Source organism: Drosophila biarmipes, chromosome 3R, assembly GCF_025231255.1.
Source record: "Drosophila biarmipes strain raj3 chromosome 3R, RU_DBia_V1.1, whole genome shotgun sequence".
Classification (NCBI taxonomy): Eukaryota; Metazoa; Arthropoda; class Insecta; order Diptera; family Drosophilidae; genus Drosophila; species Drosophila biarmipes.
Genome location: NC_066616.1, coordinates 8,058,073 through 8,084,549, shown reverse-complemented (window position 1 = coordinate 8,084,549; position 26,477 = coordinate 8,058,073). Strand labels below are relative to the sequence as shown.

Here is a 26,477-nt window from a genome sequence, read left to right as displayed (position 1 = left end):
AGGACTCCAAAACTATATATATATATTTTTTTTTAAATCGTCTACTGGCTATTCCTCAAGCAAATTTACATTACCTTTAATAATCGTATTAAAAATATTTCAAAGAATATTAAAACTGACTAAATATAAATATCTATAATATACTAAAAAACAAACAGTTCCTAACTACTTTTATAGACTTCAACAACCTTTTTAATGCCCCATAACTGACAGCCACTTGAGCAGCTGGAAACTCAATTACTCCCTTGCTGGACATAGATTTTCCCTGGTCAATCCTGACCAATCCATGGCGAACCGGCGAATGACAGCTGCTTCGAATCAATTTTCAGCCTCTCCACTTTGCTTGTGAATGATTTGGCTCGCCTGAGTTGGCCCAGACCGAAGCGGGGTACCATCAGAAACAGAGCCCGAACCCGAGGCGGAGTGCCCCTCCAGCTTCTGAGAGCTGCGGTCCACGGGGGTCTTTCCCGGCCAAGTGACTGAATGGCTGATGGTCTGGTAGGTCGACCAACTACTCGGATGTCTGGCTGGCTGACAGAATGCCCGAACTTCTCGTACGCCTGCTGACGACGACATGGACCACGGAGGGGCTGAGGCCTTACCTACTCACTCGTACCCACTTCGCTATATAGTTGTTTCGAGCTTTTCTTGCCGGGCCGTGGCCGTCGTGTAGGCTTTCCCTGCAACATTTTCCATTACGTGATGTGGCCATTTCAATGGGCCGGAGCCGCAGTCTGAGTATGCCCACTGCTTATCTTTTATTGATTATGCCAGCAGCAGCCGCAGGTAAGCCCAGCCGGAAAATTCGCCTGATGTGAGCGAGCGCGCGCCTTCAGATTCAATTTAGTCGTTAAATATTTAGATTTTGTTATTGCTATGCCCGGCCGTCGTGGCTCTGCGGTGGCCGGCTTGGCATACTGGATAGGGAAAGATGGACGGTGGACACTGGACGTCGGACGTCGGACGGCAACAGGAAGGAATCAATTGGTTTCCCTTTGAGTAACCACGCTTAGTCATGACGAAAACGTCGGCACTTCCTCCTGAGGCCCCGTGGTGCTCCTTTTGTTGGCTTCGAAGTCGTGGGGAGGCGGCTTTTTGTTATTGAGATTTCGTTTTCTGTTTTATTTGTGGCTATTCGCCTTTTTACGACCGCCGATTGCCTTGTTTGTCCGGCTAGCCGGCAGTTGTAAATATGCTGCGGCCGTGAGTCAGGCAGGCGCGGCATAAGTCGAGTAATTAGCGAGCCAGACTCCCACCCCCAGGTAGGCTCCTGGGAACGACGCCTGGCCAAGGCCGGCCGCCTCCTCCGCCGGGTTAGGGAGTTACGAACGCATCAAGAAGCAATTAGTGGGGGATTAGCACAGTGGCCTAACGGCTAAGTGATCATCCAACCCGTCATTTTGTCAGTGAGCTGGTGACAGTCATCGGTGGGCAGTTTTTCCACACTGCGAGAAAAGTATAGCAAAATGTATATTAAATATAGTTCTTTTTAATATATGTGAGAGGTGCTTGTCAAACTTACACTGGCAAAGGGTCTTATAGTACTAACTGCGAGGGCCTTAGACTATGCAGATATTATGATTATTATATTAAACAAATTATATTTATTATTATTTTTCCAGCATTTTTGTTAATTCAATATAATTTATTTATTTAATTTTTAAAGACACTTTAATTTGAATTTCATGACGATATAATGGTTCTTAAAAATTTTTATTAATAATATCTACTTTTGTATTGTTTTTGTAAGGTTTTTAAAATATAAATAAAATAAATAATATACTACATTATGTTTTAAAACGTTTTTATAAAATGACCTTACTTGGTCGATGACCCCAGCTACTTTTTCTATATATTCCCATGTTGGTCTTTGAAATGAAATATATGGAATTAATAACCCATCAAATAAAACTCCGGACATACAGAATTCTGTAAAAATGGACCGATAATTTCTTTATGGGGAATAATTAAATCGACTCCGTTTTAAAACCACTTTTCCCTGCCGGGTATAACCACATGCGATTCATGATCCCAAGACGTCAGCGCGGAGGGCAGCGAATCGGTGATAAGCGCCCTTTTGGGATTAGATAAACCTCGCTGGGTCGACCGGAAACCGGACCGGCAATTCCAGAGGGTCTTGTAAAGAAAAAGCGAAAAAGAAATGAAGCGAAAGAAAGAAAACGCAACCGAATGCATATCGGAAAGCAGAGCACTCAAAGTGAAATGTCAGCTCATTGTTCGGCGGAAAAGCTAAGCGGTCTTTGATTTGTGACCGACGCACAGGCCCATCTTATGCATTATGCAGATCTTGTCCAGCTCCAGTTTCAAGTTCAATACAAAGTTCACACCACGCAACCGTCGACAGTGAGTGACTCTGCGGTCAACGAAAGTGATACCGATTTTCGGGGCCCTGAAATCTGTATACCCTATCTAGGGCTTATGTAATTTGAATCCGCTTTACTCTGATTCGGGGACTAAAATCCAATAGATGATGGGTTTAGGATGGTGTTGTGGGAGGGGGAGTTTTCCCTCAAACTCTTTATTCACATCGGAAAAGTTTTCCTCCAATGTTTTGAAATTGAATCTGTTGATATCGCAGCTCCGTTGCTTGCGGTTTGAGCGCCCAGCTTAAAAGGAAATAAAACTATCTGGTAAATAAATGAAATATGAACTCATCGTATAATTACCGATGGTTATCCATACCTGTTTACATAATAACTTATACCCCCGATTGCATCACGCCGAGTATCACTTGTGCGGGCAAACACACAGGCCCAAATAAACAAACAATTTGGCAATGGAGTGCGACATGGAGTGTGCATTATGGAGTGTTTAGGCCTCAATTACATAGAATCCATTAGCCGAAAGTGAAAGAAAGTCGGACGAGGTGGAGGTTGGGGGCCCAGAAAGATGCCCCTGGCCCCGGAGCAGAGGCCCTGTCCCGTTTGATTGCCCGGCTGAAGTGCCCCGAGTTTAATTGTCGAAACCAGTTAACTAAACAGCTCACTTGATCCGCCGCAGTCACACGCGACAAACACTCATGTCTCGTGTGTCACAATAGGAATTAGCGTAAACTGTTTTAACGCCAAACAAATGGACATTTGAGCTGCGAGCCATAATCATACTCATATGCGACCCGCCTTGGGCTTTGCCCAGCGGAGTGGCAGCGATGGAGAGGTACAAGCTGCGGTCAAGGCAGTGGCAGGGCGGTACTTATGGGGCAGGTAGCTTAAGTAAATAATGTAACTAAATTAATTCATGAACTACCTCTGGTAAAAACACTTCATAATTAATATATGGTTATACTTGCGCAGTTATTAAGAGAATAGATTAGCCATCTTCCAATACAAGCTGAAATTATTCTATGTTACTTTTTTCAAATAATGTGATACCTTGTTATAACATATTAGCTGCCTTAGAACGTACATTTTTCATTGTTGTTATTATCTTATCTTGGGACTATATGCAAATTATTATTCTAAACATTCGAATTTAGTTACGATTTTCAGATGATCTAGATGATCTAGTTAGGATATATTTGCTGATTTATAGCCTTCGAAGTTACGATATTTTTAATTTTCAACCATATCATATTTCATATTTACTCCCCGAATACAATATCGATCGATCACTTTTCGGCTTCCTCAGATAAGGTACGCGCGGCGCGTAACTAGGTACACTTAACCCGATATCCCTCATCACTGGGTAATCGCTCGGTGGGTTGTCCAGTACGTGAGTCGCGGCCGGTGGGTCAATGCCGCCAGTGGGGCAGTGGAGTGGCAGAGCGGCAGAGCGGCGAAGCGGTCATTCAGCGGTCCATTGATGAAACGGAGTAGAAGCCGTGTGCACAGCAGTTACAACCCCTTGCGCAGTTGTTGACGAGCTATTAAAAAGCCATATAAACAAACAGAAAGCTCTCCAGCGATCCGCTGAATGAGCGGTGAGAGCTGCGGAGGATTGGTGGTGAGCTGTCGATTGTCTTTCGAGTGGGCAAACATAAACACCAGAAGACTATGGGTATGGGAATGGGAATGGGTATGGGTATCCAGAGGTACCTTGGCACATTCGAGCATATGTTGGCAAGTAAGTGCGAGTACTTGGGCCAGGCCGAGCCAGCCCAGGCCACATCCTAAGTAAGCAGACGCCGTTTTCATTAGGCAACAGGTTATTGCAATTCGGCGAAAAAACAACGGCCCCCGACGACAACAATGCGACGAAAAACCACGTCGCTGCCGAAGACACACAGCCGCAGTCAGAGCCAAAAAACGGAAAAATGTAAGTAAGTAGCTCCCAAAAATGTATACACTGCCCGAAACCAATTGTCTCTTATGAGTGCATTGTGTACTGAACGCGATGCGCATAACTTTCAGCGGCACGTGAGCCGTTCATATTGTTGGGCTTATTGGGGGTATTTATCTTGCTTTATCATCTGCTTTGATGTGGACGGAATGGGTAAGTTGGCCCTCACAAATTCTGCGATATTGATCAGACTCATCAGATCTCAAAGGGAATGAGTTGTCAAAGCTGTCATGCCGCGGCATGAATCATTTTCTGGGAATAAGGTGAGCCTCTGCAGCTCACACGGCAGTGTGATATTAATAAAAATTTTTAAATAAATTTAAATATTTACATAGACTTAGTATGTGATAGAATTCGGGTATAAAAAGGCAGCATTTATAAGCTTATAAGCTGATGATAAAACAGCAAAACAACTAAGACTATAATTACAGCATTAAAATTAAATTGATTAAGATCCCTAAAAACCCTTGAAAGCATTTACTTGTTCTTACCAAATTTGGTTAATATGTATTCCAATATACAAATTTGATACTACAAACATTGGACTAAGGACCTTGAACAAATAAAAAGTAAAATCATAAATGTGCCTAATGTTTTTAAATTAAATTGATTAAGTTTCTTAAAAGGGAATTCTTGGAAGCAATTAACATTTATCTTGAATAAATAAAATATTAAGGTATTAGTACTTGTTTTTGGAGCTTAAGCTGTGATGCCTGGCCGACTTTGGGTTTTTCTCTAGGACAAGGTCAATTTCACTTTCTTCTGGAGCTTGGAGCTGTGAGTTTAATCCCACCTTGAGGTTGTTTCTGCGGCATTCGCCCACTGTACTCGACGTTGACAGTTTTGGACAGCGTTCTCTCTTTCGCTAAGCTGTTATAATTGCTCAAATTGCCGTGGCAGCGTGCCAACTGATTGGGTATTCGGGGAAGGGGGAACTGCGGGTTTCTGGGGGCTTTGGGGGCCTCGTGGGGAAATTACTGGAGTGGGGGCGGCGGCGATTGATATTACGCGCAGTGTAGAGCCTCTTGGATGCGCCGCTGCTCTGGGCGCTCGGGTAACCTGAGCTCCAGCCGAGCGACTGGCTGTGCCAGGCCAGGCCGTGCAGGTGGCTCACCGGTTGGAGCTCGGCCTCCGCTCCGCCGCCGAGAGCCTCCTCGAATGAGTGGCAAGCCCTGCGAGCGGCGGACGCATGCGCAGTCGATAAAGCACATTCGAATCGAACACTAGCAGCGGCAGCGGCAGCGGCAGCGGTACTGCCAAGAAACGAGAAAACGGCACTGGGATTGCAATTCCCATTCATACGGTCTTGGCTTGGGTTTCGGTTTCGTTTTCGGTTTCGGCGTTTTTGAAAGCTGCGCGCTGGAAAGAAAGTGCTGTCTTTCTTTCTGTGGGCCGCCGATCCTTGGCAGCTTTCGTTTTCATTTTCATTTACATTTGCACTGGGCCTCGCTTCGTTCGGCGGCGATCGATTGCGAACCGGTTGGACTTCTGATCGGTTACCCAGTTACTTAATCCCAGCGCGCGGCGTTCATGTAACCATAATCCTGGTCAGCGCGGTCAGCATGCGACGGGAGCGAGTGGTGCTGCTGTGTCTGGCGCTGCTCGGACTGCAGCAGGTGTCCAGGGCCACGGTGCGTCAGTCGCGCGAAATCATCATCACAGATGCGGTATGTGTTCCTTGCGACTGCGGTGGGGAGGGGTGGTAAGCCCCAGGTCGGCTCGCCAGCGGAATTCCTAATTAGCCAAGTGTCACAACGCACGCGTCGCGTGGCCTCCAAATGTCAAGCGCCGAATGTGCCAACAATTTGTGTTTGCATTTCGGATTTTGGCCCGACTGGCTTGCCTTCGCTTCCTGCCGCCGTGTGCGCCCAGTCTGGTTAGCTGCCATGTGTTACCTGGTGTCTCGTGTCTCGTATCCGTTGCAGGTGCGGCGCATCCAGAACGATGGCTACAACGTGGAGCGCCACTCGGTGACGACGAAGGACGGCTACGTGCTGACCCTGCACCGCATCCCGCAGGTGGATCCCGAGCTGGGCACCCTGCTGAAGCGCCCTGTCGTCTTCCTGCTCTCCGGACTCTACGCCTCGTCGGATGTGTGCGTATTCCAATAAAACAAACATATGCTAATAGATACTTCCGCTTGTGGGAGATAAGAAACACTGGGGAACCCAACAGCAGGGCCGAACCTAAGGCGATAAGTCCATGGGTTTGCCAAGAAACTAATGATTCATTACATTCATCGGGGGTTTGGTATTATTCCTCTGTCTGTCTGGTCCCGAGAAAAGTATAAGCGATAAGTCCATTGATTTATGTACTGACTTTTGAGGAGCTGAAAACTAAGAAATTAAGAAAAACGAGTTAGCCCTTTTTTAATGTAACTAAAATGTTAATGGATGTCCTTCATGTCCTTTATAAGATCAAAGTCTCTTATGTTCATAAGTAAATTTAAATTTAAGGGCTTAAAATATTTGACTAACTATAAATTAAATCAAGTAAAGACAGATCAAACTATCTTACGCTCTCTTTATAAGAAAATCAACCCAGTTACGACCATTATTACTTGCAAAGAATATAAGAATTTACAAATAACCATATAAACATTTTAAATAAAATTTTTAATGATATGATAGTGAGCTTTAAGTAATGTTCATGTTATCTAAATGAATACTAAGGGAAACCATACATAAAATATGTTACCTAAGGTTTATTCTAACTAAAATATATTTGGAAAAATGTTACCCTATTTAGAAACTAAAGGTACCAATAACACCCTATTCCCCTCCTGCAGGTGGATCCTCAACGGGCGCGAGGACTCGCTGGCGTACCTCCTCTGGCGCGCAGGATACGACGTGTGGCTGGGGAACAACAGGGGCAACATCTACTGCCGGAAGAACATGTGGACGAACACGACGGAGCGGGAGTTCTGGGACTTCAGCTGGCACGAGATGGGCGTGTACGACCTGCCCGCTCAGGTGGACTACGTGCTCCGGACAACCGGCCAGAAAGCCATGCACTTCGTGGGCATCTCGCAGGGTGGCACCGTCTTCCTGGTCCTCAACTCCATGCTGCCGCAGTATAATGCCGTCTTTAAGAGCGCCACCCTCTTGGCTCCGGTAGCCTATGTGAGCAACACGAAGAGCGGACTGGCCAAGGTCATCGGCCCGGTGCTGGGCACGCGGAACTACGTCTCCAAGATGCTCGAGGGCGTGGAGATGTTCTCCACGAACAAGTTCTTCAAGAAGTTCCTCTCGATGACGTGTCTGGAGAACGAGAAGCCGCTGGTCTGCATCAGCCGCCTGTGGCCAGCCGTGGGCTACGACACTCGTTTCCTCAACAAGACCCTGCTGCCCGATCTGATGGCCAACTTCCCGGCGGGCGGATCGGTGAAGCAGCTGATGCACTACTTCCAGGGCTACGTGTCCACGCGCTTCCGACAGTACGACTACGGACCGGAGCGGAACTGGCTGCACTACCAGCAGCTGGAGCCACCGGAGTACGCGCTGGAGAAGGTGTCCACTCCTGTCACAGTTTTCTTCTCGGAAAACGATTACATCGTGGCTCCGGCGGACATCTGGCGGCTGCTCACCCGGCTGCCCAACGTGGAGGCCGTCTACAAAGTTCCCTGGAAGCGGTGGAACCACTTCGACTTCATCTGCGGATTGGGGGTCAGGGAGTACATCTTCGACAACATAGTGCTCTCCATGAACCGCTACGAACAGCGGCGACGCTAAGGGAGGGGAGAAAGTCAGGAAGCCAGGAAGCCGGCGGAAAAGGATCACAGCCAGAACTATCACTAGTGCCAAAAACAATGTAGAATTACTAAACTGAGTCTGCGGTTGATTCGGCTAGATCAACTCTGGATTTATGCACTGATTACAGAATAAATAATTTATAGATTAGACTAAATCGAAGGAAAAAGTTCAAAGTTTGTCAGTAGCGAATTTATTTTCCATTCATGGGGGAATAAATTGGAGAGAATCCCCTTTAAAAATAAATATCCTCAATTCTTCTGAGAATTCTCAAACTCATTGATTATGCTGATAACCGGTTGATTGATCACTTTATCTACAGTCTTGCCGATGAGAAAGTCCAAGTGGTCCCAGGTGGACTCCATGATCCTGTGTTCTACCGACCGGGGCAACTTGCTGACCAGCTTTGGGATGTCCTTCGACGACACGGTGTTGTCCCAATCGCTGAAGAACACGTGGACCGGGCTCATTGGATTGACCATCTCCAGCGGATAGTCTGGAGGCGAGAATTGGCCATAGGTCTTCCAATTCCTCACGGGCCCAAAGTCGTATGGTCGGAATTTTCCGGATTTCTTGAGCTGTATGTAGTGCTTTGGCTGCCTCGTGGAGACTCCGGAAGGGTGTGTGACCACCAAATTGGGGATGACGGACTGCAAATATGATTTTGAAAGTGTTACTGGGCAATGAATTAATTGAAAATTCGCATGGCATTCAAACATTCTCATACAATTTGGATAGTAAAATGTTAATATTTGTAAAACAAATGTTAAATAAATAGACTTTCTTGACTCACTGCGTTTGTGTGTACGGATTCATGTCCGCTCAAGAGGAGGTACACGGAGGCACAGAGCTTTTTCGTTGCTTTTAGCTTGCACATTAATTTCATCGCAGAATTCAGCAAACTCCTTGGGGGCAATAGCTCCCCTTCTGGCAGACGCATGAACAGAGGCCTTACTAGTTTCACACCCCACGACATGGAGTGCTCCATGAAGACGGCCGGGGCCAGCAGGTTGGCGGTCTTGAGCTTCTCGTTGTACTCCGGTCTCATGCTGAGTAGGACCATCAGGGTAGAGCACCCCTGAGAGTAGCACACAAAGTGCAGAGCTTTCTGTTTCGTGGTCGATAGCACATAGTCTATCTGGTCGGGCAAGTCCTGCAGTCCCATTTCATGAAAGCTGAAGTACCAGAATTTCCTCTGGCAGGCCTTCAAAGTGGTGTGGCGCCTTGAGTACCTGGTTCCGCGGCAGTTGCCCAGCCACACATCGAAGCAGGCATCGGCGAGCATGAAGGGCAGTCCGGTTTTGGGTCCAGTCACCAGGAAACCATCTGAGGCTAAGAGGATTCCGTGCTGGATGAAAACGACCGGCTTTGGTCCGCCCTTTGTACACTGAGTCGATGACGGGATGCGGAAGTGCGTCAGGATGTAGCCAGCCGAGGTAGTGACGTTGTGCGTCTCCACCGGGTAGTTGTGCCGCGTTATAAGTTTGATCTAAAGTCAGGACAGCTGAGGTGATTTATTTTGGCTGACTTCCAAGTACTTACAGCTGGTATTCTCTTGGAGCGGATATATATGGTTTTCTCCGAGGAATCGTCGACTTCTGTCCCCATCGCCACCTTTAATGACAACCATATATATCCATACTTTATGTGATCCCTACCATTTACCTCCGTTGTTTCCTGGGCCCTACTTAGCCAGAAAAATAAGATCACAAACGTTATCCGCTGCATCTGGGAAGATATAACTGGCTTTCTTAGTGGATGGATATAGGGAAAGGCGGAACTAATTTTCAGAATATTTTAATATGAAGTTCCGTTGTCCAGAGGCGTAACTAAACTAATTTAAAAGACGGAACTAATTTGGAAAATATTTTATGAAGTTCCGTTGTCCAGAGGCGTAACTAACCTAATACGAACTGGATGCTTTCGTTTGGATAAAAATCGTATCTTAAAATATATCAGAAACAAAACGATTTTCCTCTCCAACTCCTTATTTCCCATCCGTAACACTCTCGAATTGACTGATAACTTGCATGATTGGTTGATTGATGACCCTATCCACAGTGCTGGCGAAAATAAAGTCCGAGTGACCCCACTCCGTATAAGGAATGCGATGCGCAACTACTTTGCCCAATGTGCTGATCAGCTTCAGAACATCACTCTCCGATGTCATGGTATCCCCAACACTGTAGTATATGTGGATGGGCGCCTTGGGGTGGACATTTTTCAGCGGATACTCCGGTGGAGAGGGCTGCTTGTAGACCTGTAGGTTCTTCTTTTTTCCGTAGTCGAATTGCTGGAACTTTCCAGCCCTCTTGAGCTGGAGAAAGTGCTTGGGCTGGCGCGATGAAATGGCAGCCGGATGCGTTGATAACAGCAAGGGAATGATGCTCTAAGAAATGATTTTATATAAATACTTTCGAAATCTAATTCATAATTTCATCACCCACCTGGTTCATATACTTGGACGGTTTTGAGCTGGCCAGCAAGTACAAGGAGGTGCAAAATCTCTTCATGGCGACTAGTCCGCACAGAATCGTTATCACAAATCTCATGGCGTCGGTGTTCCCGAAAAAGTCGCAGTCCATCATCTTCATGATGACCGACTCCAGAAATTTGAATAGTCCGGATGTCGAGTGTTGCAAGAAGACGGCGGGGGCGAGCAGGGTGGTGGTCTTGATCTTCTCGTTGTACTCCGGCCTCATGCTGAGCAGGACCATGAGGGTGGTGCATCCCTGCGAGTGGCCCACGAAGTGCAGCGCCTTCTGCCGCGTGAAGGAGAGGATGTAGTCGAACTGGGCGGGCAGGTCCTCCATCCCGATCTCGTGCCAGCTGAAGCCCCAGTAGGCTTGTCCGTGGGACTTCATCCTGGTGTGGCGACGGGAGTAGCGAATTCCCCGGCTGTTGCCCAGCCAAACGTCGTAGCAGGCGTCGACCAGCATAAAGGGGAGGCCGGTCCTCGTGCCCGTCATCAGAAAGGTATCCGCCGAGCAGGTCAAGCCGTGCTGCAGGAAGACCACCGGCTTCACTCCGCCCTTCCTGCACTTCTTCGAGTTCGGAATCCGAAAGATATCCAGGACGTAGCCATCTCTGGTGACTACTGTGTGCGCCTCCACAGGGTAGTTGTACGCGTCTATGATATGGACCTGCGAGACAGGACTTCTGGTTGTTTACATAATAAAATGTTTTGGTACTCACCCCAGAGAATGTCTTGATGCGGTAATCATCGGCGCGCCCCGTCAAGTTCTGGAAGCCTAGCCTCATCTTAGCGCTGACTACGCTTAACCAGGCAGAAATCACCACAAGCTCCATCAACAACATCTTGGCGAGTTTTAACCGGCTTTTTAACGGATAGGTTAAATGGGTGGCAGAACTAAGCCGGAAAATCGCACTTAATTCAATATTAATTGTTTAGAAATGCATATCGAGCGGCAAATAAGATGTGTTATAAATAAATACTAAATTTAATAAGTATGATGCTCGTGTTGTTTCCCCTCATAATCGAATTTTCATGTTGTTGCAAAGAACATAATTAAATATTTAACTTTTTAATGCCTGTTATCTTAAGAACGGAAGTGTAACAAATGGTAAAAAAACGAACTGCTGAGGTAAGGAAATCAGACGCATTATATGTAAATATGTGATTTTTCCTGGAATCCAGAAAATTGCATATTTATAAGTGTATATATATTTATACACTTTATTTGAAGTGCACATTTACTTCGTGATCCTAAAGTTGCTCAAACCGTTTAAAAATTTGAATAATCGGCTTATTGATCACTTCAGCAACGGTCATTGCATGAACGAAGTCCACGTGGTGCCAAGAAGATTTTGAGATGCGATGCAGCACCGCCTCCTGCAACCTAGAGGCAAAGTGCTCGACATCCTGCTTAGTTGTGGAGAAGTCGTCGTCGCTGTAGAAGATGTGGACAGGCGTCAGGGGGCGGACGTTTTTTAGCTGATAATCGGGGGGTGCGACGGTCCTGTAGGTTAACAAGTTCTTCGTGATTCCAAAGTCAAACATTCTGAATTTGCCGCTGTCCGTGAGCTGGATAAAGTGCTTTGGCTGGCGCGAAGAGATTCCGGCCGGAAGCGTGGCCGCAATCAAAGGTATGGTACTCTGAAAATGAAGATGCTTCGTAACTGCGATATTTTTAAGCTACCCACATACTCACTCTGTTAAAATGTGGGGAAACTCTTCCGTTGCTCATCAAAAAGAAGGCTGAACAGAGCACATTCGCGGCGGGTAACCCGCACTTGACCCTCAAGATGTCACTCAAAACCCTGTTGTGGAACATGAACTCGTGGTCCCGCGTTTTCATTATATATTTCCTCAAAACAGTCTGCGCCAACGTGGATGTGTGCCGCATGAAAACAGCCGGAGCCATCAGGATGGCGGTCTTGACCAACTTATTGTACTGCGGACGCGTGCTTAGGAGCACCACCAGTGTGGTGCAGCCCTGCGAGTGTCCCACGTAATGCAGCGCCTTCTGATTCGTGGCGGCCAGGATGTAGTCAATCATGGCGGCCACGTCCTCTTTCCCGATCTCGTGCCAGCTGAAGCGCCAAAAGGCTTTTTTGGACGGGCTTAGGAAGATGTGGCGGCGGGAGTAGTGGGTGCCCCGTGAGTTACTCAGCCACACGTCGTAGCAGGCATCCGCTAGCATGAAGGGCAAGGCATCCCGCGGTCCATTCACTAGGAAAACGTCGGAGGAGGCGGTCATGCCGTGCTGGAAGAGCACTACCGGCTTCGGTTCTGATTGCCTACAGAACACCGACGAGGGAATGCGAAACGCGGTGAGTATATAGCCATCTCTTGTGACAATAGTGTGTATTTCCACCGGATAGTTGTGTGAGGCTATGATATCGGCCTTTGAAAAAGGGGTTCAAGGATTGCCGTTGATTACTGACTTTCAGCCACTTACAGAAGTTATTCCCTGGGCAATGTCTATATAGACACTTAAAAGGAGAACCGCTTTGTGCAACATTTGAAAGAGGAATAACTTTCGTAAGTGTGCTATACAATGCGGATCTAATTTCTCAATAACTGAAATTTTCATCGGTTAAAGATTAGGGCTGTAAAACTTCTCAAATAATTCCCCAGAAGTTGAACTAACAGATTAGTTTCATTATTAACCACGAAACCTTATCAGGAAATAAGCTTAAAGTACTGTCCATTCAATGTGAAATACAAAAAAAGTATTAATTCCGAAAAATAATTACTTGGCCTTCTCGTCATTCCTTTCTCGAACTTTAATTCCGTCTAAGTATTTACACAATTTGTTCTCTAACTGGACGTCCCACTAGGAACGGGTCCCATCTTTAGGTCTATGAAGCGTCGCAAGGCCATCGCCTTGCTGCTCACCAAAGAGTGACTCAAGTTGGCGAGCAGTGCTTTCGCTTGAGGCAGGTCGTTCTGTAGGGCCATGGCTACGGCCAGATTGTAGCGCACCACATTCTGGGCGGCGTCCACCGACTTCAGTTGCCAGTCACGCGTCTCGAAGTCGAACGCGTTTAGTGTGCCCACGAAGGTAGGGTCCAAATGATCGCGAGCCTCGGCCGCCTTGTCCATCATCATCAACGCCTCTCCGGCGTACATGTGACCCAGCAGCCTGCAAAGTAAGAAAGTAGATAAGCCAAACTGGATCCCTTCTCTGGGGAACTGTTTAATACTTGTGTGCATCGGAGAGACGTTCACAAGCCAGCAAGTGCTCCGCCATCTCAAGCGCGGTCACATCGTCGCCCAGGCGAAGGGAGACAAAGCTATGTGCCGCATATATGGCGGCCATCATCTTCTCCAACGACTCCAGGCTAACCGGCTTTGAGGGATTGCAGAAGTTATTGTCCTGCGGATGACGCCAAGACTCCTGAGTCGGGTCCTTGGGTTCGGGTGTCTCCACATCATCCGATGAGACCGCTGTCATGTGGAACCTCGTCTTGTAGTGCTGCGTTAGGTTCAATGCGCTCCGTAGGCACAAGGCAGCGAACTCCAGTGTGGGCTCTGGCACTCCCGCTGACTGGGGACTAAACAAAAAGTTAAGGAGGTCATTATAAAGATTTACTTTCTGACTTACGCGTATGGCTTTGTTGAGGGCGAGGCTCCCGCTTGCGACTGGCGCTCCTCCTCCACCAGCTTCTGTAAAATGGTTTACAATCAAATTAGTTTTGTTTATAAATTTGTAAATACAACTGAGCAAGATTAGTTCTTTCGGCATTCTATAAATTATATAAAATTTATACGTTTTAATGGTCTAATCACTCACAGCCTCGTGCTCCATGATGCAGGCCTCGGCCATGCGCAGCCAGAGGCGCGGATTGCTGTGAAATTGCTTGACGGGAACCAGGAAGCACTGAAAAGCTTCCTTCGGACGACGCAGGTGCAGCATGGCCACGCCCAGGTTGTAGAGGATCTCACAAGAACGTGCCGAGCTCATAGTCTGCAGCGTGCTCTGACGTAAGTTCCGCGCCAGCTGCTGGTCAAAGTTCAGAGCATTCTGGAAGAACTGGGCGGCGATGGCATAATGGCGAACTCTCAAGTGGATCACTCCCATGTTGTTGGCGATACAAGTGCTCAGCTGCGGGGTTACAGTGCTGCGAGGTAAGGACAACTATTATTAGCATATCTTTTCTACAGCATAAATAACCAAAACTCACCCAGCCTGGGTGCATTCGTTATTGATGCGCATCAGCTGCTTGGCGGCCATCTGGAAGTCCTTCATTATGTAGTACTGCTGTGCCTTCAGAGCCGCGTATTCTGGCGTACCGTCCTCCTGGATGACCACAGGTTTTCGGTTTAGCACGAGCGTTATGAGCTGCAAAAGCTGCAGACTACCGCCTAAACCGGGCACTGCCCCCTCTACAGCCGCTCCTCCTGGTGTGGCCACTACTGAACTGGGCGTGGCCGCCGGCGGAGAAGCCGAAGCGTTTACAGCCGACTCCTCGGTTGGGTTACTGCTTGGCGCAGTGGCTACTAGGTTCAGCTTGTACTGCAAATAGTCCAAGAAAGCTTCAGCCCGGTTTAGTTGATTGGTGGCCAGCAGCAGCTGTAGCTGGAGTGTGGCGACCAGCGCCGCCATGGCCTTTTCCAGAGCTTCCAGTCGGGCCACCAGAGGCGCCAGTTTCTCCAGCGCCGTGCCGAACATGTGGCGGTGGTAGTAAATGACCGCCCTGTTGTAGCGGGCCACCGTGGCGGCTGCGGATCCCTGCTTGAGGCTCAGGCCGCTGGACGCCTCTCCCGAAGCATCCGCGTCGGCCGTTAGGGCCTCCAGTTCCTTGAGCAGGACGGCGTGTTGGGTGCAACCGGTCTTGTGGTAGCTGACCACTGCCCGGTTGTGCCGCAGGACGGAACCACTGCTCTCGCCGCGCGTCTCCAGCTCCTGGAGCAGCTCCAGGCAGCGGTCGAACTCCGAGCTGAAAGGAGGAGTAGCCGGAGTGGCGGTTACAGGCGCGAATTCCGGGGCAAGCAGGTGGACACTCACTTGTTGAACTGCTCGTGCGCCTGGCACAGCAGACTGTAGTTCTCGTCCTCGCCGGCCTGCGTTTTGGTGGGAGATTCCGCCGAGTCCATGCCAAAATAAATAAAAACAAAAAAACCGAATCCAATCCACAGATGACACAGGGTTGCCAGCGATAACTATCACAGGGCTGCCACCTGTCATAGTACATAACAATTTAAAACGAGTAATAGTGAATTAAAAAGATAAAATAATAAAATATTTGTGTTAATTTATTGAGATAATGGCTTTTTAAGCCACTAAACGAAATACATATAATTTTAACTTGTACTTTGGCAACGTAGTTATCGATATATAATTATCGATCATTTTCGTTCCATCACTAGTTACATAATGGCGCGCGAATTTAAAACTTTTCAAGAAACAGAAACACAGAGAAACTCAATCTTCAATACATCCCACGCACTTTTGTTTCAAAAACAAGTACAGAAGTACATTTAATATTATTCTATTACAAAATAAATTCAACAAAATATCCAAATGCAGCACTTTAACCAGGTGGAACTCTGGTTTTTAAAAACTCTTGGTTAAGCAGTCTCATTTTTGCGCTGTGCGTAATAATCTCCATCCCGTCCAGCTTCAAGTAATTGTCCCTAATGAAGGCCTTGAATGGAGTTACCGTGCGATCTGGTCGGGAGCCCGTGTGCTTTTCCGCTTTCCGAAGTGGTCTTGTGACCACCTCAAACTGGCAGTAGTGACAGTGAACCGTATTCTTCCCAAAATCAATCCATCCGTAAGACCACCGAGCGCACATGGTGCATGTGTACTTGAAATTGGGTTCGCAATCACCGATCGTCGGCAGCTCAGGCATTGACCTCTTCGCCTGGTAGGCCCTGAGGATTGGAACCTTTTATAAAGTATTACATCGGAAGTAAAGGATATTTATAATGTAAAATCGAACAACATACAACTTTAAACACATTATCAGTGCTTATATACATATGTAAATCTTTTCAAAAGGGTTTCATGCATATAAGTATCTAACTAATCTGTTCTGTATATGGACACCACTAAAAGATTATTATTATTTTTTCTTCTTTATCTTACCATCTGCGGCAATTGTCGCCGTGACCCGTCTCCCGATTAAAGAGAAAGGCCGCCGCATGGCACATCTCGTGCAGGAGCGTCTTAATGAGCACCTCCGGCTGACTTATCTTCCTCCACAGCAGGATGCAGCCGGACCGCTGTCCAGAGGCATTGATTTTGAGCCCACTTCGACAGGATGTGCGCGAGGAGCTCTTCCAAACGATAGACGCTTGGAGGCCGCAGTGGAAGATGGCGTGGTTGAAGATGTTGAACAAGGTCTTGGCCAGCTCGTCCTTGCAGCCTTTGAAGCTCCTCTCCCGGTAGGTTAGCGCCAGCGGATGGCACATGTTGATCGGGACCGAGGTGCTCAGTGACTCAACGAATCTGTAAAAGTTCGGATGCCGCTCCAGGCAGGCGATGCTGCTCTTGTGCCGGCCACAATTGGCGGATATCTGCTCCCTGCTGGGTAGCTCGCTCAGATCGATCTCTTTAAGGAAGTCGGGCGTCTGCATCTCTGTAATATTGGCATCGGTCTTCAGCAGGATATCGTTGCGCTCCTTCGCCCGATGCTCCTCCAGAGTTGGGGGCTTGGGGTTCGCTAGATTCAGACTTGACCAGACTTGGAGGGAAGCATGACTGGCTGCGGCAGCCAGAAAGTGGATATATTCAGGAGCTCAGTGTCCGTCGAAGTCGGTTCCACCGTTTCCGGCGCGCAGTATTCCTCGGGAGAGTAAAGCTTACGCCGGGTCGCCATCAGACCCAATAACTTATGCACACTGGACATCAGTTCCGCATCAACTTCCAGGGAAAAATAATCCAGTGGCTCCTCCCAAGCAGTCGCCACTTCATTGCGCAATTCCAGGTAGACCAACGGAAGACGCTTCTCGGAGAATTTTCCTCCTCATCAACCCCCGACTCCATGGATAAGCAGTCCTTATTCTGGGTTCTTTTAAATATAGAGTGCATTATGTCCGGAACTCCGTGAATATTTTTTTGATCACTGAATCATCGCCTCCGAGATCGTAGTGTCGCTTCGATGAGGCCCTCCGTTTGTTCATGTTGATGATGTTATTCGCTTTGTGTGCTTATATAAAAGCTTATGTAGCTTTGCAACTTGATTGCTGACATTTAAGTACCCATTATTTGTAGAGTAAACATGTATATTGAAGAAAAGTAACCCAGTCAGGCTATTTATACCATATGGACTTCAGAAATCATTTAAAAGATAGCTTCCGTTTGTCCCACACCTGAGTTAATTCAAAGGGAAAGTTAAACGAAGCGAAATCTTTGAAAGAGCGTGTTCCAGAATGGTTCCTCCTCCGACTGGACATGCTACAGGTAGAAGGACCCAGTAGAAAGCTAAACGTACTTGGAACTATTTATTATATTTAGAACTAGTAATACGATTATAAGTGCCAGGATCGACTCTGATCAGAATATATACATTTATTTACTTATGCTCCCCATTCACTTTTCGAGTACCGTGCGATCAAACGAGTAATACCAGCCAGTCACATATTTTTTAATTATTTTAATTTGATTCGAAGTACAATATTATTCACTAATCTGTTTCAAAATATTCAATAATTTGCATACACGTACAAGGGATGGATTTCAGGGTCAGGATGGCTCCCTTACTTTATTTGCTGCTTCGTTACCGCTGCAATGGGTCAAAACGAGGAAACTGAGGACCGTGGAAATGGGAGGGACAGCTCCTACTTTCGAGACTCACTTAGCGAGGGGCGTTGTAGGCATGTCTTATGTACACTATTCGTAAATATCTGTATTGTATATAATATATATGTATGTATATTGTTATGTATACCATATAAACTTGAATTTAGCATTAAAAATTCCCAATGCTGGTTGTAACTAGTCCCCGGGGTGAGAGGGGCTAAACATTAACTGAGCAGCAGCACTTCCCGCCTCTTATCGCGTCGCATAATAAACAGATCCCTTCCACTCCATCCCGCTCCTCCTCCGATCCGGCCAAGCACACACATTCACACGGCTTCCCCAAAGACCTCGTAGCGGGTTTGTTCGTTCGAGTTGTTGCTTCATTGCATTGCTGTGGTTTGGGGTTTCGATTGCTCCGGAGTCCGCTGCTTATGTGTTGCGAATCTTGCCGGGCACGTAGTTCTTATCGATGACGTTCTCCTGCAGGAACATGTGCAGGCAGCGCTCGTTCTGCGCCAGCGGATGTCCGGCTATCTTGTTGATGAAGGCCTCCAGTCCCTTGCGCCGCTCCTCGATGAAGCTCTCGTCGAAGATGCCCTCGTCGCCGCGGAAGGGCATCTGGCGCTTCCAGGCCTTTCCGGGTAGTGGTGGCACCACAATCTGGGGGACATTCTCTTATTAAAGGCTGCTTATGCGCGCAAAGCTTTCGTTTTCACTTTCACAGATATGTTTTGACGTCGCCGTATATATCGCATTATTTCAAGTGGCTTCTGGCGGATTATTAACACAAAATTAAACTGTATTTTACAGAATGGTAGCCTTATCTGCATTTTAGCTGCTAAGTTTATAAATCGATTTTAGGCTCAAACGTTGCCCTAGGGAAAATTGGCACATGGCGACAAGCCAAGAAGAGTCATTTTGAGGGTAAGTGCTAATAATACTGGAATTGAAAGGTTGGTAGCCACCTGTATAGCAGGCAGAGAACATTCATGTCATCAAATGACAATTTAGGTGACTTCTTGCTAGTGCGTAAAATTTTAAACCCGCAAAGAGGTCGGGTTTTCAGTGAGTAAGTCTTAGGGATTACTATATAGAAACTACTGTATTATATATTATATTATGACAAGGTAACCTTTGGTCCTAGGTTATAGCGTGTGATTCTAGAGATTAAATAGAGCATTTAAGGAACGAAAATAGCTTCTAACTTTGGGCGAACTCTATCAAAGCCGGTGAAAGTGAAAACGGAGCGAGTCGGCGTAGGTCCCTGGCTCCCTCACCTTGCTGTCCCGCTCCAGCTCGTTCCGCAGCCACTCGAAGTCGCTGTAGCGCCGCCTCACACTGGACTCCTTCACCTTGAAGACGGGCAGATTGGTCTGGAAACAAAGACAGTGGGTTAGCTCGGCGAAGAGATGCCTTGGGGGGGACCAAGGCTGGGGCGCCCGCATGCCGGACATCCGTGACTCAAGCCCCGAATCGGTGCCCTGCACTTGTGACTAATGTTTATCGCCCGGTTCGCTTTATAGGCGTATCGCCCGCACACACTCGCAGGCGAGACAAAGTCGCACGTACGAGTGCACGAGTGTGCGAGCGAGCAGCAGCGATTGTCGGTGGTTTTTGCGGGGTCACTCCCCCGCCGGCAGGTAATCCCGCGAGCGGAGAGGTCCCCTGTCTCGGCAGCACTCACCCGCATCCGGACCTCGTAGTCCGTGTAGCGCTTCTTGCCCGCCGCCATGGTGGTCAGCGGGTTGACCACGTCGATCTCCAGGAAGTTGGCGGGCACCGCGTACGCGTCGTCCAGCGTCTGCTTCTTCACGTTGAGGCGGCGGGTGGCGTCGGCGGTGCCGTCGGACTCAACCATCATAGTGGTGCGATGCCAGGGGCTCCGGGTCGGTGGCAGAGATTGAGACGCCCCTTTTATCGGACGCGACGCAAGAAACGGGTTTTCGCTGCCCCTCTCTTTGTGTTCCTGGCGGCAGGCAGTGGCTCCTGCTCGGGGGCTTCTCTGTGCCGCAGTGCTTCCCTTGTGGTGCTCTGAGTTTCTGGGTGGCCCGACTGCCGCAGCGAGTAAACAACTAGTGTAATTTAATTAAAATTGTTCCATTAAAAACTTTCCAATAATTAACAGAGCTCTGTGGGCCAACATCCGCGCCTATCGATTGACACTAGTCATCGATTGATTGCCGAGGGGTGGCAAGGCCGGCGGGGTGCGGAACTCCGCTAAAAGAGCACTCTTAGCCAGTATTGGCAAGCACTGCAAGGCACGACGCCCTAACGCCTGGCGGGTCATGTGATGGCACGTGACGTCACAGCACATTCAGCAATACCTTTCAGTTCCAGGGCAATTTTTCCTCGCACTCGCAACGACTTCGCAGGCCAAAATTTTGCGTGTGTGTCGCTCAGTACTGTTTCGCAGCTGAAAAATTGTACGTTGGTGCCTGCCGCACACCGCCTAGCCGAGAGGGTGCTAAAGCCAAACCTAACTGCTCGTTACAGCTCGAAATTCGCAGTGCTCTTTCAAGGTAGAGGAGGCGCAGAAAAGTCCAGCCAAGATGAACGCCCAGCAAGCCCAGCGGGAACATGTCCTCGCCGTCTCCCGGGACTTCATCTCCCAGCCCCGCCTGAGTGAGTACAGAAAGTGGAAGGGAGTCGCTCGGAGTGGGTGGAACAGGGCACCAGTGCCTGCCAGAGCCAGAGTGGGTGGGTGGAACAGGGCACCAGTGCCCTGCCAGAGCCAGCAAGACGGCGGAGAAAAGCTGAAGATCCGCCATGACAGTTTGCACGAATCTGGTGTGAGGCGGAGGGCGGAGAAATCAATAAGTCCCTGCGACCCCGCGAGACTCGGGCAGACTGCCTGGCATCGCAGCCAGTTAGGTGGGATAAGGTGACATAGGAGTGCAAAGGGATCCCCAGCTCCCTATTTCGGGCCCCAGCGCACCCCATAGTCGCATAGTCGCAGTTAAAGCTTTTGAAAATTTTCGCCGTCACATGACCGTTCGCTGCTCAGCTGTTTGCTTTTGCCATTCAGCGCGCACTCACGCAAGGCACCTGACTGCGAACGGGTGGGAGGCGGAACGGGCGATAGCCGCCGCACTGTAACTACTTTTTATAGGGGTGTCAGTTTTACTATTATTAACTGCCTGTTTCACTGGGGACAGCACTCGTATTTCACTTAATAGTCGCCCTAAATGAGCAATATTTAAGAAGGTAATAAACACAAAAGATGTGCAAATACTGCACAAACAAGTCACATTTGAAGACCCGCATCTTACATGACTTCTGCTGGCCCTTCCCTACCATCTTGCCCTGCACTGTGCACTCCCCTTCTTCCCGTCGAGTTCCTACAAGATTCCCACTGCAGCTCGTGGCAAGGGCCAAAGCCAGTTGGACAGTCAGCTGACACAATTACCCTCCCCACCAACGCCCCCTTGCGCCCTCACTTCTCTTTTGACGTTTGCTTTCTTATCAGATTCCCCCTTTCATGTGAGCAGTGCGCGACTCGTGTTTTTGTTGTAACGAAAGCTAGTTGGAAGTTCAGAAGGCAATGTGCTGCAAATTAATTTAATTTAATTTTAGTTTCTGTTAATTACTATGCAACTAAAGGAAAAGTATCTCAGGAAAAAGTTCGATTTTATAAAATTGTTTATTAACTTTTATTAATATTAACATTTTCTATATGGCAGTTATGTAAAAGTAAATGACACTGTGTTTAACAAAAACCGACAAATTTTATATTTATTTCAAAATTCAATTTATTACACAGTGAACATTGTTATGAAACCTCAAAATTTCTAACCGCTTTTTAAAAAACTTTCAATAGTACTTAAATTCTCAGTAAGACTACGAATTTGTAAAACTTTTAGTAAATTATTTTCATTAAATTAAACTTTTTGTAAAGCATGCAGGGTTGATGTTAACCGCATGACTTCATAGAATTAATGGGATATAAATTATTACCAATAGGATGAGTTTACACTTATGAATAATGTAACAAGAGTAACTATTTTTTCTGCGCATTTCGATTCGTAAGATAAGATAGGAAACCCTTTCAAGCTTAAGATCCTTTAGTAGTTCAGTTAGCCACATGTCAAATACTTTTAAAAATCTAAAATTTGGCTCTCTTATTTCCTGTCATTTCTTACGCGCTTGATATAACCCGCATCTTTGAATCTCCCTCCTCCCACAGCCTACAAGACGGTGTCCGGTGTGAACGGACCCCTGGTCATCCTCGATGAGGTCAAGTTCCCCAAGTTCGCCGAGATCGTGCAGCTGCGCCTGGCTGACGGCACCGTGCGCTCCGGCCAGGTGCTCGAGGTGAGCGGCTCCAAGGCCGTGGTGCAGGTGTTCGAGGGCACCTCGGGCATCGATGCCAAGAACACGCTCTGCGAGTTCACCGGCGACATCCTGCGTACGCCCGTGTCGGAGGACATGTTGGGCCGTGTGTTCAACGGATCCGGCAAGCCCATCGACAAGGGACCCCCAATCCTGGCCGAGGACTTCCTGGACATCCAGGGCCAGCCCATCAACCCGTGGTCGCGTATCTACCCCGAGGAGATGATCCAGACCGGTATCTCGGCCATCGATGTGATGAACTCGATTGCCCGTGGCCAGAAGATCCCCATCTTCTCCGCCGCCGGTCTGCCCCACAACGAAATCGCTGCCCAGATCTGTCGTCAGGCCGGTCTCGTCAAGCTGCCGGGCAAGTCCGTGCTGGATGACCACACCGACAACTTCGCCATCGTGTTCGCCGCTATGGGTGTGAACATGGAGACAGCCCGTTTCTTCAAGCAGGACTTCGAGGAGAACGGCTCCATGGAGAACGTGTGCCTGTTCTTGAACCTGGCCAACGATCCGACCATCGAGCGTATCATCACTCCCCGCCTGGCCCTGACCGCCGCCGAGTTCTTGGCCTACCAGTGCGAGAAGCACGTGCTGGTCATCCTTACCGACATGTCCTCGTACGCCGAGGCTCTGCGCGAGGTGTCCGCCGCCCGTGAGGAGGTGCCCGGCCGACGTGGTTTCCCCGGTTACATGTACACCGATTTGGCCACCATCTACGAGCGTGCCGGACGTGTGGAGGGTCGCAACGGCTCCATCACCCAGATCCCCATTCTGACTATGCCCAACGACGATATTACCCATCCCATTCCCGATTTGACCGGTTACATTACCGAGGGACAGATCTACGTCGATCGTCAGCTGCACAACAGGCAGATCTACCCACCAGTCAACGTGCTGCCGTCGCTGTCGCGTCTGATGAAGTCCGCCATCGGCGAGGGCATGACCCGCAAGGACCACTCCGATGTGTCCAACCAGCTGTACGCTTGCTACGCCATCGGCAAGGACGTGCAGGCCATGAAGGCTGTGGTGGGTGAGGAGGCTCTGACGCCCGACGATCTGCTGTATCTGGAGTTTTTGACCAAGTTCGAGAAGAACTTCATCTCGCAGGTGAGTTTAACGCGCATAAATAATAGATGACTGGTTATAAAATGTTGTTTACTCCTGCAGGGCAACTACGAGAACCGCACTGTCTTCGAATCCTTGGACATCGGCTGGCAGCTGCTGCGTATCTTCCCCAAGGAGATGCTCAAGCGTATCCCGGCCTCCATCCTGGCCGAATTCTACCCTAGGGACTCGCGCCATTAGATCCTGTTTATTGTTTTGTTTTTGATTTTTGTCCAAAATTTTGTTTCATTCATAATTTAAGCTGGCGGCGGCGCATCGTGCGGCGCGTCTCCACCTCCTGCAATATCCCGCTGTGTATGCGTCTATATATACATAAACCACAATACAACCACAAAGCAAAATATCTTATCTACGCTGAGACCCAGGACTTGTATATCTCGGAGCGCCCCAGCGTAGCCAAAACAATAACTAGTTAAATATCGTCCAAGCGAGCAAACCTACTCTAAAGTGTGTGTTTAGTATTGATGTCCCGTCTTGCAATGTACATAAATTGAATTGCTTAATGATTGTCGTTACTCCCGCCAACAACACACTGTCCCTTCAGCTTCATTTGTTAAAGTTTACTATTTTTGTTAGGTTTTAAGTGTGTGCTCTTAAATTGTTTATAATTTGTCTAATCATTTTCGCATAAAGAATCGTAGCATTCCAACAAAAATTAACAATTGCCTCTTTGTGTTACTTTCGTTTGCTCCCCCAATTTTCGCCCTATTTCTTTCGTTCTTACGTTAGACGTTTCACCAGTTCGCACAAGTATTAAACACTCCCGCCCCTGTTTTCCGCACCGCCCCCGTCCCTGCACCGAAACCTTGTGAACAATTTGTACAGCAACTCAACTAAACAATGGAATATTAAGTGCAAAAACAATGCTTTAAAGCAAATAATAACGTTTTAATGTGGAAATCTACAAGAAGTATAAAGATCTATGAAATACTGTTTGTTTATTTGTCTCTAAATTAATGGATATTACATAAAGTTGCATAAATTAATAGATATTTGTTTGTTGTCACTGGTCACAAGAGTGAATGGGGAAATGTTCTATGATACGGCCCAATCATTTTCAGCAACGACAACCTAATCATGAACAGAAGCCGAAACAATAAATGTTGAAATAATATGTATTTAAATAAACTAAATAGTTCGTGTATATGTATAAACTATAGAACATTTAAATGATGAATAAAATACACACCAATCATGTTAATTATGTCGTAGTTCTCTTCAATTCTGGGTATTTTAAATCGATTTAACTGATCATTTTACTTGTAATAAATTTTGTGAGAGCTCTCAACGATTTGTATCTATGAAACTGGACTGGGTGATGGTTCCTTAAAAGCTTTAAGAGCAGACCTAGTTTGTAAGTCAATTAAAGTTGTTCTGAAATTAATTAACTGATGAAGCTGGGCATAAATTCTACATTCATTCAACATTCTAGTTATACTCCTCTGTTGATTTCTACAGAACTTAAAGCTTTGGGGTCGTTATAGTTATTTCGGCATATCGAAAGCTTTTACTTACAGTGGTTGCTTTTATTTACTGGATTGAACTGACTTTACAGGGACGGACCTAATTATTTTTAGTTTTGTATTAAAATTACATTAATTTGATGAAGATACAGATAGATAGATAGAGACGCTAGGAATGTATGCACAGTTTTCTTATAATAGCAGTATATTTTTTATAATTTGGTATTGCTTAAAACCGTCAGCTATAATTTAAAGAAAAAGGCTTACACACTTTTTGAATATAACAGAAATAACCTTTTTAAGAGGTATTCCATTACTAAAGGCCACATTTAACATTTAGAGTATGCAAATGAAATTAAATTGGTCAGAGCTTTAGGAAACGAGGTACTTTATAAGATTAATTGGTAATTCCAGAGCGATTCCTGTGGGCTCTGCCCGAGAAACTCCCCACCTGCAGCCACACCCACCACTTAGGATCGCTGGACACGCCGAGCTCCCCTCGTTGGACAAGTTTCCCATTGACTTTGCAAATTTATGCAATTATGCCAAAGTTTTTAATGAGTTCTAAATGAAGTTAAGAATTCGGTTGACGCAGGCGGTTTGATGGTGTAAAGTACACCCACTGGCTGAGAGCACACCAAACAAAACTTTCTTTGACTGACAAAAAAAGGAAAATTGACCAAAACAAAAGTTGGGGCCAATTCCTTGAGTCATACTTGTTTTTTGGTATCTGCTTTAATTTCGGTAATCAAAGCACTGCTCGACTGTCTGCCTTTGGTTGAAAATGGCAAGCTGCTTAGCTGGCTGCAATTTAAGCGGCTTAAAGGGGCTGAGGGCAGAGACAAGGCGGGCTGGCCACGCCCCCAGGAAGGCTATCCGGGGCAATTGGCCGCCCACTGCGCAAAGGGAGATTCTTATCTGTATCTGGACTGCAGCACAGTGGGCTTATGACAGGGCTACAAGGCTACTGATGGCCAATGTCAGAAGAGCCGGCTGAAGTGGACGGAGGAGGCTGGCGGGGATGGGGCTGCAGGATGAGGAGCAGGATGCAGTCCCGGTGCGAGCTCATTCCGAGACGTTTGTCTGGCATCATTAGGAGGCGCAGCTCGTCAAAGTTCACGGTCATGGTCAATGCAAAGTCGGCCCACTTGGCAGCCCTGTCCTGTCTCTCGAGCCCCTATCCCCCATCCCTCTTTCTCCGTTCCACATCCTCTATCCATACGTTGCCTCGTTTCCGGTCGATTTATGCGGCAGCCCCGAACCACTTAGACAGCTGGCAGCCTCCCAAG

General features: G+C 47.4%; 8 protein-coding genes across 10 annotated transcripts; 2 read left to right on the top strand and 6 right to left on the bottom strand.

Annotated features, from left to right (window-relative positions):
- The first annotated feature begins 5,486 nt into the window (after positions 1-5,486).
- LOC108031120 (lipase 3) lies at positions 5,487-8,235 on the top strand. The gene is made up of 3 exons (XM_017104332.3): positions 5,487-5,966; positions 6,225-6,394; positions 7,088-8,235. The coding sequence occupies exons 1-3, from the start codon at positions 5,862-5,864 to the stop codon at positions 8,028-8,030; spliced, it is 1,218 nt and encodes a 405-aa protein (XP_016959821.1). The 5' UTR covers positions 5,487-5,861; the 3' UTR covers positions 8,031-8,235.
- On the bottom strand, positions 8,226-9,830 carry LOC108031121 (lipase 1). 2 transcript variants are annotated; one of them, XM_050888997.1, is made up of 4 exons: positions 9,714-9,830; positions 9,591-9,662; positions 8,842-9,537; positions 8,226-8,698 (listed from the first exon to the last, which is right to left on the bottom strand). In XM_050888997.1, the coding sequence occupies exons 1-4, from the start codon at positions 9,774-9,776 to the stop codon at positions 8,300-8,302; spliced, it is 1,230 nt and encodes a 409-aa protein (XP_050744954.1). In that variant the 5' UTR covers positions 9,777-9,830; the 3' UTR covers positions 8,226-8,299. The 2 variants fall into 2 exon arrangements, with proteins under 2 accessions (XP_050744954.1, XP_016959822.2); XM_017104333.3 differs by lacking the exon at positions 9,591-9,662 and having other exon boundaries at positions 9,714-9,805.
- Positions 9,830-11,369, bottom strand: LOC108031215 (lipase 3-like). Its single transcript, XM_017104450.3, has 3 exons — positions 11,244-11,369; positions 10,496-11,191; positions 9,830-10,437 (listed from the first exon to the last, which is right to left on the bottom strand). The coding sequence occupies exons 1-3, from the start codon at positions 11,364-11,366 to the stop codon at positions 10,036-10,038; spliced, it is 1,221 nt and encodes a 406-aa protein (XP_016959939.2). The 5' UTR covers positions 11,367-11,369; the 3' UTR covers positions 9,830-10,035.
- Positions 11,370-11,684: 315 nt separating this feature from the next.
- On the bottom strand, positions 11,685-13,038 carry LOC108031199 (lipase 3-like). The gene is made up of 3 exons (XM_017104422.3): positions 12,971-13,038; positions 12,221-12,916; positions 11,685-12,165 (listed from the first exon to the last, which is right to left on the bottom strand). The coding sequence occupies exons 1-3, from the start codon at positions 13,031-13,033 to the stop codon at positions 11,776-11,778; spliced, it is 1,149 nt and encodes a 382-aa protein (XP_016959911.1). The 5' UTR covers positions 13,034-13,038; the 3' UTR covers positions 11,685-11,775.
- A 236-nt stretch (positions 13,039-13,274) lies between these two features.
- Positions 13,275-15,666, bottom strand: LOC108032195 (CCR4-NOT transcription complex subunit 10). The gene is made up of 6 exons (XM_017106050.3): positions 15,524-15,666; positions 14,700-15,455; positions 14,309-14,636; positions 14,120-14,181; positions 13,719-14,069; positions 13,275-13,657 (listed from the first exon to the last, which is right to left on the bottom strand). Exons 1-6 carry the CDS (start codon positions 15,610-15,612, stop codon positions 13,333-13,335), a joined length of 1,911 nt encoding a protein of 636 aa, XP_016961539.1. The 5' UTR covers positions 15,613-15,666; the 3' UTR covers positions 13,275-13,332.
- Positions 15,667-16,034: 368 nt separating this feature from the next.
- Positions 16,035-17,653, bottom strand: LOC108030953 (germ cell nuclear acidic protein-like). Its single transcript, XM_017104152.3, has 2 exons — positions 16,607-17,653; positions 16,035-16,392 (listed from the first exon to the last, which is right to left on the bottom strand). Exons 1-2 carry the CDS (start codon positions 17,095-17,097, stop codon positions 16,050-16,052), a joined length of 834 nt encoding a protein of 277 aa, XP_016959641.2. The 5' UTR covers positions 17,098-17,653; the 3' UTR covers positions 16,035-16,049.
- Positions 17,654-18,101: 448 nt separating this feature from the next.
- LOC108031663 (sorting nexin-12) lies at positions 18,102-20,434 on the bottom strand. Of its 2 annotated transcripts, XR_006367615.2 has the most exons (4): positions 19,947-20,434; positions 19,540-19,635; positions 18,411-18,922; positions 18,102-18,352 (listed from the first exon to the last, which is right to left on the bottom strand). XR_006367615.2 is itself a non-coding variant. In XM_017105299.2 (3 exons), exons 1-3 carry the CDS (start codon positions 20,121-20,123, stop codon positions 18,692-18,694), a joined length of 504 nt encoding a protein of 167 aa, XP_016960788.1. In that variant the 5' UTR covers positions 20,124-20,434; the 3' UTR covers positions 18,102-18,691. The 2 variants fall into 2 exon arrangements, 1 of the variants encoding a protein (XP_016960788.1); XM_017105299.2 differs by having other exon boundaries at positions 18,102-18,922.
- Positions 20,435-20,530: 96 nt separating this feature from the next.
- Positions 20,531-24,926, top strand: LOC108031662 (V-type proton ATPase subunit B). Its single transcript, XM_017105298.3, has 4 exons — positions 20,531-20,685; positions 20,756-20,884; positions 22,446-23,707; positions 23,768-24,926. The coding sequence occupies exons 1-4, from the start codon at positions 20,553-20,555 to the stop codon at positions 23,903-23,905; spliced, it is 1,662 nt and encodes a 553-aa protein (XP_016960787.1). The 5' UTR covers positions 20,531-20,552; the 3' UTR covers positions 23,906-24,926.
- The last annotated feature ends 1,551 nt before the right edge of the window (positions 24,927-26,477 follow it).